The sequence below is a fragment of the Pan troglodytes genome, chromosome 9 (assembly GCF_028858775.2).
Source record: "Pan troglodytes isolate AG18354 chromosome 9, NHGRI_mPanTro3-v2.0_pri, whole genome shotgun sequence".
NCBI classification, from domain to species: Eukaryota; Metazoa; Chordata; class Mammalia; order Primates; family Hominidae; genus Pan; species Pan troglodytes.
The window spans coordinates 63,142,257-63,158,511 of NC_072407.2; the positions used below are offsets into that span (position 1 = coordinate 63,142,257).

General features: G+C 46.7%; 1 protein-coding gene across 1 annotated transcript; it reads right to left on the bottom strand.

Moving 5' to 3' along the window:
- Nucleotides 1-161: 161 nt before the first annotated feature.
- PRPF19 (pre-mRNA processing factor 19) lies at nt 162-16,246 on the bottom strand. Its single transcript, XM_001142421.7, has 16 exons — nt 15,977-16,246; nt 13,321-13,470; nt 13,068-13,144; nt 12,349-12,490; nt 12,192-12,265; nt 12,012-12,074; nt 11,108-11,149; nt 10,904-10,978; nt 10,463-10,538; nt 10,191-10,300; nt 8,757-8,912; nt 8,470-8,539; nt 8,149-8,234; nt 7,713-7,883; nt 7,458-7,563; nt 162-872 (listed from the first exon to the last, which is right to left on the bottom strand). Exons 1-16 carry the CDS (start codon nt 15,993-15,995, stop codon nt 775-777), a joined length of 1,515 nt encoding a protein of 504 aa, XP_001142421.1. The 5' UTR covers nt 15,996-16,246; the 3' UTR covers nt 162-774.
- Between the last annotated feature and the right edge of the window lie 9 nt (nt 16,247-16,255).

Here is a 16,255-nt window from a genome sequence, read left to right on the forward strand (position 1 = left end):
GAGATGCTCAGACCTCCCCACCAGCAAGATCCAGCTAATCTTCCCTGCAGGTCTCCCTCCCTTCCAGGCTTGTGTAGGAAACCAAGTCTACAAGGCAAGTGGCAGGACTAGTGACTTGAGGCCTTCAGACACAAGGTCAAGAACCGCAGGGACATGGCAAATTTCATCTGCAGATTTGTTTTTATTTCTGCTGTGCAATTAAAAAAAAAAAAAAGGGTAAGAGCTGTGAAAGGAAAGGAAGATGGGCTTCCCGGAAGCCAGTGTCCCAGTGTGTGCTCCCTCCCCTTGACCTTCCCGGTCCCAGGTGCTCCTGGTGCAGACAGACATGGGGAGGTGGTTATGGTTATTGTTTTCTTTTTTTAATGAAACTAGATCACTGCTTACAAAACCCTGCACAAGCCCTCCTGCCCATCCCCTTCACAGTTCCCTTGGCTCAGCCTCTCCTGTCTCACAGGAACTGCAACAAAATGGGTGTGGAACAGCCACCACCACGTCCATTGAACGACAGGAAGGGAGAGGCCCTGGGCTCCGACCCTGGGCCTTAAGAGGGTGACAGTTCTTCCTTCCACATCCGTTCCCATGGGGCCTGGAGTTGCATGGATGAGGGTGGTCCATGCCACCATGGTTCTCAGGCCACCACTCAGACCAGAGTGAAATGATGTGAATGTCCCACCCCACAGAGCCCCCTCCCCCCATAGATTCCCCCCACCCCCCCAACCCTAATTCTACCCCTCTACTGAGATGAGGCCCAGCTTCCATCAGAAGGGCCAGGGCCTACAGGCTGTAGAACTTGAGGCTTCTGTCCATGCCTGTTGAAGCGATGAACTTGGCGTGATGCCCAAAGGCCACCCCTGTGGTCAGGCCGCTATGCTCTGAGGAGAAAGATAAGAGGCAACTGTGAGAAGGCTTTTCCTCCTTTAGTCTGAACACTGATCCCTAATAACAGATTCCCAAACAACCAGGCCTTCTCTAATTAGTATTTATCACACCACAGGCTCCTGTTTGTTTTCCCTAGGCTGACCTGCACACTACCCCCAGTGCCTCCCTCAGTGCCTGGCATTTTTCACTGGTGGGATGAATGAATAAAGCAATGCCAGTCCCCCCTTCTCACCTGAGCTTTCTGGGCAACTGCAGTTCGGCTAGTTTTAGTTGAAAAACCTCAGAGCTCAGCTTGTTTATGCCTAGTGCTCACTACTTGCTCGTAAGTGGAACAGTCCATCGGCATTTTCTAGCTCACAGGGTTCCAACCCCAGGGCACTCAGGCCCCTAACACAGAGCAGGACCAGATAAGAGGCAGATGAGGCTGGGCAACATTCCTCATGGGACTCCAGAAATTCATGAACATCTGGCCAAATTCCTTCTAGATTTAGGATCACACCTGGAGTCAACCAACTCCCCATTAAAAAGCTCACGCTGTATTTTCAGCTACCTAACTCGGCTCCAAATCAAAACACCAGGTACAGTACAGGGTGAAAACCGGTGAGCCATATTGTTAGGATGGACACCTTTGTTATACAAACACACTGAGCAGGGCTCAGGAGAATACGGGGCAAGAAGAAATATCTTGTATCCTGCTCACAACCTGCTAATGAGGACGAGAATTTCATCAACACACACAGCAGTAGCTCCCATTCATGTAGCATCTTAAGTGAGCATCAGGCACCCTGTTACCAGCATATTAGCATGCCACCTCCACAACACCAGCTGTCACACCCTGCAAAGCTGTGCCAATATTCCCATTTTCTAGATGAAGGAGCTCTGAAAGGGAAAGTCACGTACCCAGGGCCACATAACTGTTAGGTTAGAAACCCTGTTACCCATTCTCTCAGCATCTCATGCTTTTCTTCTCTAGCACTTATAATTGCAATTAAATGTGTACATGTGAAATTAATCTACATTTGCCTTACTAACCTGACTATAAATTACATCAGTGCCCAAATCGGGTCTGTTTTATTCACTGCTCTATCCCACCACAGACTAAGACCCAATGCTGAGTAAGAACAACTGCAAATCCTGACTACGTGCCAGACACCGTTCTGGCCTATGTATTCACAGATGGTCCCCGATTTACCATGGTTCAACTTGCAATATTTTCAGCTTATGATGCACTTATCAGGATGTGGCTCCATCGTATATCAAGGAGCACCTGTATGTATTTTCATCTAAACCTCAACAACCCCACTGAGTCTATAGTTACCATTCCCACTTTTCTGAGGCTCCAGAGAGGTTAAGTAATATTGGATCTCAGAAAACAATACCCCAAAGTATGGTGGTTTGGCACGCTGAGGGCTTTGAACCAAGGTCTCTCTGACCATGTCCTGCCCTCCTGTCTCTTGCCCCTCTTTCTCTATCTAAGGGCAGATCATCTGAAAGGAACATCATGAATCCCCTTCCTGGGAATCTCAACCAGGGAAAATGAACTGGTCTCACAAGAGAGAAGACTAGATGCCAGTCTTTGTCACAGACTGTCATGCATTATTTATCTAAGGTCTGCTCTGAGACAACTTTTATTACCTGAGAGACTCTGTAGTGCACTTCCTCCCCATCCCCCCACATAACTTGTGTCACCACCACCCCCTAGAAGCCTTAGGCCCCTACTCCCTTCTGCAGTTCAGGATGCCATAGAGTCATGTGTCACATAATGACATGTCAGCGACGGACCACACAAACACTGGTCCCATAAGATTACAGTGGAGCTGAAAAATTCCTATCACCAAGTGATGTCATAACCATCATCATGTCACAATGCAATGCACTATTCACGTTTGTGGGGATACAGGTATAAACAAATCTACTACACTGCCAGTTGTATAAAAGTATAACATAGCTAGGCGCGGTGGCTCACGCCTGTAATCCCAGCACTTTGGGAGGCCGAGGTGGGCAGATCACGAGGTCAGGAGTTTGAGATCAGCCTGGCCAACATAGTGAAACCTCATCTCTACTACAAATACAAGTACAAAAAAAAAAAATTAGCCAGATGTGGTGGCACACGCCTGAAGTCCCAGCTACTCGGGAGGCTGAGGCAGGAGAATCACTTGAACCCAGGAGGCGGAGCTTGCAGTGAGCCAAGACCATGCCATTACACTCCAGCCTGGGTGACAGAGCAAGACTCAATCTCAAAAAAAAAAAAAAGTATAACACAATTAGGTACAGTACGTTACTGGTTTATGTACAGACATATCTCAGGGACATCGCTGGTTCAGCTCCAGGCTACCAATAAAGCAAATATTGCAATAAGGCAAGGCACACAAATTTTTTTGGTTTCTCAGTACATATAAAAGTTATGTTGGCCAGGCATGGTGGCTCATGCCTGTAATCCCAGCACTTTGGGAGGCCGAGGCAGGTGGATCGCTTGAGTTCAGGAATTCAAGACCAGCCTGGCCAACATGGGGAAACCCCGTCTCTACTAAAAATACAAAAATTAGCCGGGTGTGATGGTGCCCACCTGTGCTAGAACCTGGGAGGTGGAGGTTGCATTGAGCCAAGATCGTGCCACTGCACTCCAGCCTAGGCGACAGAGCAAGACTCCATCTCAAAAAAAAATGTTATGTTTACACTATACTGTAGTCTATTAAGTGTGTAATAACATTATGTCTAGTAAACAATGTACATACCTTAATCAAAAATACTTTATCGCTAAAACATGCTAACAACCATCAGACACTTCAGTGAGTTGTAATCTTTTTCCAAGACCCACCAGCAGGGTCTTGCCTTGATGTCGATGGCTGCTAACTGACAAGGGTGGTGTTTGCTGAAGGCTGAAGTGGCTGTGACAATTTCTTAAAATAAGACAACAAAGAAGTTTGCCACATCATTTGATTCTTCCTTTGACAAAAGATTTCTCTGTGATGGATGCTGTTTGATAGCATTTTACCCACAGTAGAACTTTCAGAACTGGAATCAATCCTCTCAAATTCTGCACCTGCTTTATCAATTAAGTTTATGTAATATTCTAAATCCTTCATTATCATTTCAACAATGTTCACGGCATCTTCACCAGTAGAAGATTCCATCAAGAAACCACTTTCTTTGGTCATCCCTAAGAGCTCCTCATCCATTAAAGTTTTAACATGAGATTGCAGCAATTCAGTCCCATCTTTAGACTCCCCTTTGGATTCTAATTCTTACCATTTCCTCCACATCTGCAGTTACTCCCTCCACGGAAGTCCTCAATCCCTCAAAGTCATCCATGAGGGCTGAAGGGTTGGAATCAATTTCTTCCAAACTCCTCTTTATGTTCATAGTTTAACCTCCTCCCATGAATCACAAATGTTCTTAAGGGCGTGTAGAATGGTGAATCCTTTCCAGGTTTTCAATTTACTTTGTCCAGATCCATCAAAGGAATCACTATCCAGGGCAGCTATAGCTTTATAAAATGTATTTCTTAAGTAATAAGACTTGAAAGTCAAAATTACTCCTTGATCCATAAGCCGAAGATTGGATGTTAGCAGGCATGAAACATCTCCATCTGAGCTTTAGGGTAATGAGGTGCACTGTAATATTTTGAAAGGAATCTATTTTTCTGAACAGTACCTCTTAATGGGGGGCTTAAAAAATATTCAGTAAACCATGCTGTAAACAGATGTGTTGTCATCCAGACTTTGTTGTTCTATTTACAGAGCACAGGCAGAGTAGATTTAGCCCCACCTTCTTAAGGGCCCTACAATTTTCAGAATGCTAAATGAGCTTTGGCTTCAATGTAAAATCACCAGCTGCATTAGTCCCTAACGAGGGAATCACTCTGATCTTTGCATCTTGGAAACCAGGCATTGACTTCTCTCTAGCTGTGCAAGTTCCAGATGTCACTTTCTTCCAATAGAAGGCTATTCCGTCTACATTGAAAATCTGTTGTTGAGTGTAGCCACCGTCAATGATCTTAGCTAGGTCTTCCAGATAACTTGCTGCAGCTTCTACAACAGCATCTGCTGCTTCACCTTGTACTTTTCTGTTATGGAGATGGCTTCTTTCCTTAAACCTCATGAACCAACCTCTGCTAGCTTCAAACTTTTCTTTTGTAGCTTCCTCACCTGTCTCAGCCTTCACAGAATTCAAGAGTTAGGATCTTGGTCTGGATTACGGTTTGGCTTAAAAGAATGTTGTGGCTGGTTTGATATTCTATCCAGACCACTGAAACTTTCTCCATATCAGCAATAAGGATGTTCTGCTTTCTTATCATTTGTGCGTTCACTGGAGTAGCACTTTTAATTTCCTTCAAGAATTTTCCTTTGCTTTCATAACTTGACTAATATTTGGTGTTGAGGCCTAGCTTTTGGCCTATTTGGCTTTTCACATGCCTTCTTCACTAAGCTCAATCATTTCTAGCTTTGGATTTTAAGTAACAGACATGGGACACTTTCTTTCACTTGGACACCGAGGCCATAATATGGTTATTAACTGACCTAGTTTCAATATTGTTGTGTCTAAGGAAATAGGGAGGTCTGAGAGGGAGAGAGATGGGGAACGGCTGGTGGGTGGAGTGGTCAGAACACACACAGCATTTCATTTATCAAATAAATTCAGTAACTTTTATGGGCACATTTCATGGTGCCGCCCCCCCAACAATTACAATAGCAACATCAAAGATCACTAACGGACACAATAAATCATGAAGAAGTTTGAAATACTGTAAGAATCACCAAAATTTGACACACAGGCACAAAGTGAACACATGTTGTTGGAAAAATGGTACTGACAGACTTGCTTGGGGCAAGGTTGCCAAAAACCTTCAATTTATAAAAAGCAAAGTATCCATAAAATACAATAAAGCTGAGTGCAATAAGACAAGGTATGCCTATACTATACTTTTTTTGGTATTAAATATACTCTTCCCACTTATAAAAAAAAGTTAACTGTAAAACAGCACCAAGCAGGCCCTTTCAGGAGGTATCCGAGAAGAAGGCATTATCATCATAGGAGATGACAGGTTTATGCATGTTGGTGCCCCCGAAGACCTTCCGGTGGGAAAAGATGTGGAGGTAGAAGACAGTGATGTTGGTGCTATGGTTAGGCTTTGTGCCCCCACCCAAATCTCATCTTGAATTGTAGTGCCCATAATCCCCACGTGTTGTGGGAGGGAGCCAGTGGGAAGTAACTGAATCATGGGGGTGGTTACCCCCATGCTGTTCTCATGATAGTGAGTTCTCACGAGATCTGATGGTTTTATGAGGAGCTTTAGCCCCTTTGCTCAGCATTTGTCTCTCCTGTTGCCATGTAAAGAAAGACATGTTTGCTTTCCCTTCTGCTATGACTGTAAGTTTCCTGAGGCCTCCCGAGTCACTGTGAGTCAATTAAACCTCTTTCCCTTATCAATTACCCAGGCAGTTCTTCATAGCAGTGTGAGAACGGACTAATACAGTTGGTGATCCTGATCCTGTGTAGGCCTAGGGTAATGTGTGCTTGTGTCTTAGTTTTTAACAAGAAAAGTTTAAAAAGTAAAAAATAAAAATTAAAAAATTAGAAAAAAGCTTATAGAACAAGGATGTAAAGAGAGACAATATTTTTGTACAGCTGTACAATGTGTTTTTGTTTTAAGTTAAATGTTATTACAAAAGAATCCATTTTTTTAAGTTTATAAAGTAAAAGTCAGTTAAGGCTTATCACTGAAGAAAAAGTTTTTTATGAATTTAGTAAAACCTAAGTGTACTGTGTTTATAAAGTCTACAGCAGCGTACAGTAATGTCCTAGGCCTTCACATTCACTCACAACTCACTCACTGAAAGCAACTTCCAGTCCTGCAAGCTCCATTCATGGCAAGCACTATACCAGTGTACCATTTTTTAAAAATCTCTTATACCTTATTTTTACTGAACCTTGTCTATGTTTAGACTTGTTTAGATACACAAATACTTACCATTGTGTTATAATTGTATTCACTACATTTAATATGCTGTACCAGTTTGTAGCCTACGAGCAATAATAGACTATACTAAGGTTATAGCAATAGTCTTGGTGTGTAGTAGGCTACACCATTTAGATATATGTAAGTTCACTCTACAATGGTCGCACATGACGATATCACCTAACAAGACATTTCTCAGAACATATCCCCATTATTAAGTGATATATAAACTCTATAAGCTTCAATCATCTGACCCTTCTGCAGGTCTAATATAATGTGGGCCTCCCGTGCATATGCACGTAATTAAAATGGCTCTCCTCCTGTCACTGTCTAATGTTCATTTATTTTAGATTCAGTTATCAAAACTTCAGAGGGACTTTTCTCTCCCTTTAGTAACCTGCCCAATGCCACAGGGCATGGAAGTGGCAGAACAAGCACTAGCATCTACTGCCATGCAGTCTGACTCAGTTGCTTCCTTAGTCATAAAGCTCTGCCTCAGGTAGTAACAGAAAGCTGCTTAGGTAAATTCATGCAAGCCCTAGAAATTCCTAACCCAGTGAGGCTTCCCTCCGGGCCTGGGCACCTAGAGAGATCCCAGGAGCCCAGGACCAGCCTCTACCTGTAAAGTGAAGAATCTCCGTCCATTGTTTGCAGATGTAGATCTGGACATCCGTGCCCCCAAGGGCCAGGTAGGTACCACTCTGGTCAAAGATCAGTGACTTTACCTGCCAGAAATAGAAAGAGAGAAGGTCACACAAGGGGAACAGAAACTATGGGGCAGTTGCGCATAAGCAGAAGCAATTAGATTAATTCAATAAATAATTGACAAACAAGGAGACACAATGGAAAGCTGGGCGGAGGGGGAAGGGCACACCTCAAAGTTGTTATCCAGCTGCAAAGTCTTAAAGTTCTTAAGCTTGCGCAGATCCCAGAGCTTGACAGAGGAGTCATCAGCCGCTGTAGCCAGGTAGTAACCATTCTCAGAGAAGGCGATGCTAGTGATGGGGCCCGAGTGGCCAGGGAAGTTGGCCACATTAGTACGTTCCTACAGTGGCGGTGGGTAGTAAAATACATCACCCACAGATCATGAGAGGAAGAAAATGGGGCTCACCAAACTCCTGAGATGTCCCTCACGTCCTTCCAGGAAGGACAGCCAGCGGGACCCCCCAGACCACACCATCATATCACACACGCACAGCCAGTGTCTCTCCACCTTCAGGGCCAGGTGCCACAAGCACCTAATTAGCACTGCATTGTCACAAACACTCCCTCTGGCCCTGGGCCTCAGATGGAGGCCTACCATGTCCTACCTTCAAGTCCCAGATCTTGATCTGAGAGTCCATGGTTCCTGTTCCAAAGATGAGTCCGTCAGGGTGGAACTGTGCACAGGTGAGAGCTGTGGAGGAGGGAAGATAGACCTGTGGTCAGAGCCCACCAGGGAGAGAGACTAAGAGCAGCAAAGGTAGGTTCCTTGTTCTTCACATTCCTCAGTGAACCCAGCACAAAGCCCGCACTAGGCAGGTGCTCATGGTAAATATATCTTTAGAACAAATAAACAAATGACTAAATAAAATGTAAAAATAAATAATAAACAGCAAACAAAAAAGCTGAGTGCCTATGAGGCAACTTACAGCAGCCAGAGGTCTCATCTGTCACCTTGGTGAGCACACGCCCTGTCTGGATGTCAGAGAAAGCCCAGTACTGGGGAAAAAAAAAGAGACAATGGAGTCAGTGAGAAAGTGGGTCCCAGGTTCTGGTGGCCCTTCAGCAAGACAGAGCCCCTGGTTTGGCAAACCCTGGCAAACATTCTCCTTTGAGGTTCTGGGGAACCAGCTGGGGTGGGAAGATGTTCCTGCCACCCAGGATGTTCAAGCTTGGGGACCAGCAGGCCTCTCCAGGGCACTGGCTGGGACCGCACCTGATCATCGGAGGAGCTCAGGAGATAGTCGCCAGTGGCGTGAAGGCTGAGGCCTGTCACAGCACTCTCATGGGCCCGAACCACCTGTACACAAGAGGCATTGGGGACCGACCAAATCCTGATAGTGGCATCGGGGGAAGCAGAAAACACCAGGTCCTACAAGGAAAACAAAGACAGAATATCAGAGTCAGAAAAGAGATACAGACCAAAACAATCTTATAAAACGGGGCTGGGGATGCCCACAACTGCCAACAATTGCTTCTCCTTTCAGCTCTGCCCTCCCTGGAACCACCTACCCACCCAATGGTGCCCAAGACAGCCAATGGTAAACGCTATTAAAGTGCTAACTCATACAGCATCAGGGCTTGTGGAGGCGTCCTCGCCATCTAGTGGTAAAAAGGCTAACTGCAACAGAGAGCAATTTTCCCATTTCCAGGACCAAAGGAAAAATGTAGCTAGTACAATTGAGGGACTGAATTTTTTATTCTATTTCATTGAAATTTAAATAGCCACATGCAGCTAATTGCTACTGTACTGTATGGCACAGGTCTGAGCAGTACTGGGACTGGAAGGGGCTGCATGGCTGTATTTCAGTGCATTCCACTTTTATGGATTTCCAGGGTAAGTTAATTTTCCAAAAGATTTGGGGCAGGGAGAGAATTTCGCGTCACTCACCAATTTTTTGTTTAGTTAGGATATTAAAAGCCATAAGGTAAAAATAACTACCATCTTTTTTTATCAATACAATTTCATGAGACCTAACTATTAATACCCCATAAGCAAGAAAACAGTGCTCTCAATTTGAACAAATTTAGTCATGAAAAATTCACCATGTTATTCTTATATTTCTCATTTCCCTAAGGTCCAAGGGAAATCTTGACTGGGAAGCACCAAACCAACCACTGTCCTGCAGCCCCAAACCCAAACTGTCTTAGGCTTAAAATTCGAATCCCATAATATCATTAATCTGGTCCCATGAGTTACCTTTACCCTGTAAACCAGCGGTTCTGTTTACAACCTACACCACTTTCAACAGTCAACATGATTTTTACCCATCTTGGAGGATCATGGGAAAGCAGATATATCTGTCTTCTTCGTAAGTGTGAGTTGAGATTGTGTTGAGCTTTGTTTTCTGTAGTTTATATTAGGAACACTATAAGATTTTTTCTTTCCCTAATATGAAATATTTCAATGAATATGCTTGTCAAACTACACATTTCCGTTCTCTCGCTGGCTGGAAGATCACTGCTTTAGAAGGTCTCATGCAGAGTGAAGGGCAATCTCCACAACTCCAAAGTGAGCCCCTCCAAGTGCCCACTCAGGAGTCAGAGTCAGAGCTCTTTCCCAGCCCCACTTCACAGAGACAGCAGCGGGGTGAGGGACAAACAACAGCCAAGGAAAGAAGAACCAAGGGTGGCGAGGAGAACCCCTTACCTGGGAAGGGTGAAACACCACGCTGGTGACCTTCTTGGTATGGCCTTTGAGGGTAGCCAGGATTTGTTCAGAACTTTTGTCAAACACGACGACATTTTTATCCGCCCCACCTGGAGAAGACCCAAAAAGACCAAACAATGAGCCAGGCCCACCCAGGCCCTTTTGCTCAAGGAAATGCTTTTGTTCCCATGCCCATGAAGAGGACAAGGAGCATGCGCCTTCCCTGCTGCCCCTCCCCACTTTGGCCTGCCGGGCTAGGCCCAGACTCTCACCAGTGAGGATCTTGTTGGTGTCGGACGGGCAGAGGTCCAGGGCCAGGATCCCAGGAATGCTGGCACTGTGCAACCCCTTTGCAGAGAGACACACCAAACCCTGTCACGGCCAAATCACAGCAGGCCACAAAGCCACAGACCTCCCCTACTGCCATCTCCAGTCACCCATGTTCTCAGGGGAGCAAGAGTTACTTCTATTCCTTATCTATACCTCTTGGCTATCTGCCTGGTACGGTAACTCCCTCACTGCATCACTAGGAAACCCACAGCTGGGCAGGAAGAGGAGCCCTGACAACTCAGCAGCCCAGGCGAGAAACAGCACCAGGAACAGCGCCAGGAACCTGGGACAGCTCTGCACTCAGCACTCCCCATGCTGGCCCGCCCACCCCAGAAACAAAACGGGAGGGCTGTCTCCAGGACAGTGGAGACCCAGACACTCACCACGTGGGATGCCACCTGCCGGTATTTGCTGAGCTCTTCTGGCTTCACCAGCTCCTCAGGCACAGTCTTCCCTCTCTGAGAAAATGAAAAGCCCCCAAAGAAGAGCAGCAATGAATCCAAGATTCAGCCACCCTCTCTCTCCTAAGGAGTCAACCACCTCCCACCAGGCCAGCTCTTTCTCCAGGCTTCAGAAAGAGAACTCACCTTCTTGCGCTCCGTGGTTAGCACAGTGGCTTTGTCTTGAAGCTGGGGAAGAACAGGCTCAATGTGAGACAAATCATCTTGCAAGGAGAAAAGTACATTAGATGCTGGTCACACCTGTGCTTTCAAAAGCAGCACCAAGAACTTGCTATCTGCCAACTTCTACATTACAGGCTTAAAGGCATTCTCTCTTCTTACTTCCATCCCAGCTTTATGACGGGGGTGTTGACGACCTTATTTTACAGCTGAGGAAACTGAGCCTCAGAGAAGTGAAGTCAATTGCCCAAGGTCGCAGAGGTGATAAACAGCAGAGCAAGAATAGAAGCTAGGACTGTAGAGCTCCCATAGGTCTACACGCCACTAAGCCAAGGGCTCAGACACATGCTGACAATTTGAACTGCTCAGAAAGACACTAAGAAGCCCTGCAAATGAGAATCCCACTGGACTTGCAATCAGGAAGCCCAGCTCTGCCTCTCAGATGTGTCTTTCATCTGCAAAATAAGGATTATAATTCCTATCCTATTGCCCTTATAGAAAAAAAACAAGAAAATATATAAAAGTAGTTTACTATCTGCAAAGAATCTCAATAACAATAAGAGCTAAAAGGTGCACTTATCAGTAATGAAATCTTTTAAATTCCCACAGCCTGCCTATACAGTGGATATGATCATATTCTCAGTTTAGAAGCTAGGGAAATGAGACACGTAAGGGTTGGCTAAATAAGCCAAGGTCATAAAGCTTACAAGTAGTGGCATCAAAATACAAACCCAGGCAATCTGGTCCCAGGGTCCATGCTCTGCACCACTCAACTCCCAAAAGCACAGTGATTTTAGTCACGATGGACTCCAGACAGATGGTGAAAAGTAAGGGCCCATCAGCACTCCCACCAGGTGAGAGCAGGACTTACCTTCTGAATAATCTCTGGGGTCATTCCCACCAGCTCACCCAAATCCATTGGCTCACCCGCACCCTGAAGAGAAAAAAGGTGAGGGTGAGGGGCACAGAGCACCAAAGACACCTGCATAAGGACAGTTCTGTGGGCCACTGTACACAAATGGGCTGCTGGTAAGGGAAGGGGGACACTTACCACAACACTTGGTTGGGAACTTGGCACAGCCTGGGGCACAATGAGGCCAGCCTGTGGTTTCAGGGTAGCCAGAGCTGAGAGAAAAGACGATGTTAGAAATGGGATATTACAAAGCAGAACCAGCCCAGGGTGGGGGATGGCAGGGGAGAGGCTGCACCTTCTCGGGCAGCAGTGACTTCCTTGGTGAGACGGGCAATGACACGGCAGGCGGCATCGTGCTGGTACAGAGCGTGTGACAGCTCTTGGCGGGTTGTCTGCAGCTGCTGGCGCAGAGTGAAGCTGTGCAGCATGACTGCATCCTGGGAGAGGCAAATATCATTGTAAGGTGAAGTGGGGGGTGCAGGGAGTACCCAGTGGAGTCAGCCCTTGGGGAGGGGATGCTGCCTCCTATCCCAGAGCCTAGACCAGTATCAGTGACCCAAACAATATCCGAGCAAACACGAATGTGCCGGCAGACACTCTTGAGCTCCTACCCCAAGCCAACCACTGGGCACACAGACAGGAGTGGGAGCCAGCTCTTTCCCATCCCCACCTTCCCTAACTTACTGGCAAATCCCAGCTGTCATGCCGTCCCCTCTCTAAAAGAGAATAACAACACTGCTGCTGCTGCTATTTATTGATCGCCCTCGTTGTGTCAGGCACTGTGCCAGACAGTCCTGCAGGATGTATTCAATCATTCAATTCATAACTCTAGAGCACCTACTATGTACCAGGCGCTGCTCTCAGTGCTGGGGATACAACGAAGAATAAAACAAATCCCTGATGTCACTAAGTTTACCCTCTAAATAATGCTCCATCCTTCCTACCCCCAAGTCCTAACCCAGCAATGCATTCTCTTCAAGTGGGGAAGATGCTGATTCTCTTGCAGGAACTCACCCACTCATCCTGCAAGGCTTTCAGAATGGCCGGGATGCTGGTGGCTGAGGGAGGCTTGGGCCGGATTGGGTGAGCAACTGCCGAAAGGGAAAGCAGGTATGAAGAACATAACCCAGGGGCCTCCCCCGCCATCACATCTTTTCCTTTTAGCCATAAACAGCCCACCATCTCTTCCTCCAGTGCACTGGCACCACCTCCCATCCTCTCAGGCTTTGAGCTAAGATGGCCCTGGACTAAGGCAGCCAATAGGCACCTTTGATGTCGATGAGCTGCTCCTCGGAGAGAGGCTGGTTGTTGATGGGGTCGGTACCATTCTCCGCAATGTACTTCTCGATCAGCCGCCGCTCATAAACATGATTAGAGACAGGGGATACACATGGGTGCTCCGGCACTTCGTTAGAGACTGTAGAGAAAAGGCTGGTAGTGAGCTTGGAGTGAAGGCAATCTTGGGCCTAGAGGATTCCTCATCTGCTATTAGCCCCAACAAGACTAGGCATCCTCACACTCAACTAGCAGAAAGCAAGACATTTGACCCTAAGCCAGTTCTGTACTGGCCCCAGAATGCTTTCCAGCTATGGAACTACCTTTTCCTTCAGTCTCCTGACTGAGGAGATAGTCTCCTGACTATCTGACAATCATATAGTCAACAAATAATTATTAACAACTACTATGTGCCAAGCACCTAGAGAATAGCAGTCCATTATCACCACCTCATATCTGAACAATGATTGTGTACTCTATGAATACAGTTTATTCCATGACATGGAGATACACATGAAGCCATTCAAATCCCTGCCATCCATCTTAGTCTATAGCTCCAGACGGATTATCAAAGAAATTATAAAGTCTGAGAATACAGGAATAACAAACTCAGTTTCTCCTATTCTCTGACAAAACAAAATACTTCTGTGACCTCAGATGTGACCATCTGGGTGTCCTCCAATTCAATTCTGACACCAGGTACCTGGAGATAGTGTCAGATCATACAGGTTGAGGTCTCAGTCCCACCAGACTCCCCCGCCCCTTCAGATGCCAATCGCAAGCCCCAGGTTGTTTGACCTGTTCTTCTGATCTACCAGCTGTAAATCAGGGTTCCCATGACCCCCTTTTTGGGTTCAATTAATTTGCAACAGTGACTCAAACAATTGTGGGAAACACTTATGTTTACCAGTTTATTGTAAAGGAAATTACAAAGGATACAGATGAAGAGGTGCATAGGATGAGGTATGGGAGAAGTACAGAGCTTCCCATGCCTTCCCTGGGCACCCCACCCTCCAGGAACCCCCACATGTTCTGCTATACAGAAGCTCTTTGAATCCTGTCCTTTTGTATTTTTATGAAAACTTCATTACAAATGCATGATTCAATAAATCACTGGTCACTAGTGACGACTTCAGTTCCTCTCATTTCCCCAGGTAAATGGGGGGTAGGACTGAAAATCCCAACCTTCTAATACCCTTTAGTCTTCCTAGGTGACCAGTCCCCATCCTGAAGCTATTGAGTCTACCAGCTACCAGTCAACTGATTAGCATACAGACAGACACCTATCACCTGGAAGATTCCAAGGAGCAAAGTGGCAATCGCTACAATAAAAATATTTAAAAATATTTACATGGCACATTTGCATGGCACATTTCTATGTGCCAAGCACAATTCTAGGCATACAGTACAGTAATTCATCTTCACAACAACCCGCAATAGAGGTATCATTTACACTCTTGCCTGCGTAGACTGTGCACCCCTTGAGGATAAGGATTACAGCTGGTCTCTCACTTCCAGTACAATGCAGATGCCCCCAGGGCACTCGGTAAACATCTAACAAATGAGTGAACCATGCCAGGAAGGATGGTGCTGGGGAACGTAAAAGAGAGCTTCCCGAAGATTGGAAGGAAACAATAAATGTGAAGGTACTTTGCGAGCTGTAATTTCTTCAAAGTGAGGGATTCCTTTTCCATCATTTCCCTTCCTTCTTCCCCCTCTTTGGATCAATGTACAGGTTCTGAGAAGAGAAGGAAGTGAATAGCAAAAGGGAGGGGAAACGAGTAATCTGATGAAACAACGAAAAGGGAAAGGAAAATGTCTGTACGTCATGATAAAATATCAAAGGGAAAGATAGTGGAAGGTATGAAAAAAGCATGGATTCAGGGTCCAAGCTCCGTGTCACCTAACTACGTCACCCAGCTCTGCCACTGACTAGCTACGCATCCTTAGATAAGCCCCGCTCTTCCTGCGCCTCGCATCCTCATCTGCAAAACCAGGATCTTTATTTCTCCTTTAGGGAATTCTTGTGAGGATAAAATGAGATCATAGACTTGGAAGCGCGTTGTAAACCAATAAGGGCTTATAAATGTGCGCTGTTTTTATTAGTCATACAGTGTAAGGCTGGGAGCCAGATACCTGGCTGCCAGCCTTGCCTCTACCTCTAACTCATCATGTGACCTTTGCAAATTGCAAAAGCTCCGACTATCCGAGCGAGGCCTCGCAAAACATCCACTGCAATGCTCTCGATTTTGCAGATGGGGAAACCGAGGCCCAGAGCCTTGAGCCAATTCATAAAGCCAATGGGAGGCGGACCCTGGACAAGACCTCGAGTTTCCTGACTCCTACATTAAGGCTGCTTCCCTTGCACCAGCTCTCTCTGTCCAGACCTGTTTCCACTCTGTAGAATGAGGCGACCGGCCTCAGTAATGTCTGCAACAATAAACCTCAGGCACTATGTAAACTGCGGAGCACTGCGCAAATGCACCCCGCTCCGATGGGAGGGCTCCGGTGCTGACAGGCCGCCGCTCGGCCTCCGGAGCGCCCCATTCCCGCCTCCACCCCGGCCCGGGCGCCGCAGCGGACCGCACACGCTCCCGCGCCGCTCTCTGGCCTCCTGCGACCCGCGCTTGGCCGCAGCCAACACTCACTGGAGCAGATTAGGGACATGGCGCCGTCACCGCGCTCCGAGGCGCCACACGCCGGGCTCCGGGACTAGCTTCTGAGCCTCCGCGAGCCACTTCCGGTCCCCCGTTGCTGCCGGGACTGCTCCGCGGCGAGCTGGGAGCCGCCAGCCAAGCGATGCTAGCGTAGCGCTTCACGTGGGAATGGGGACAGCCGCGCGCCACAGCCTTCAGCACCTAACGGAAATTGCCCTTTCCCAGAATGCAGCCGGGCAGGAAAGGGCCCGCCACGAACACTCGGTTATT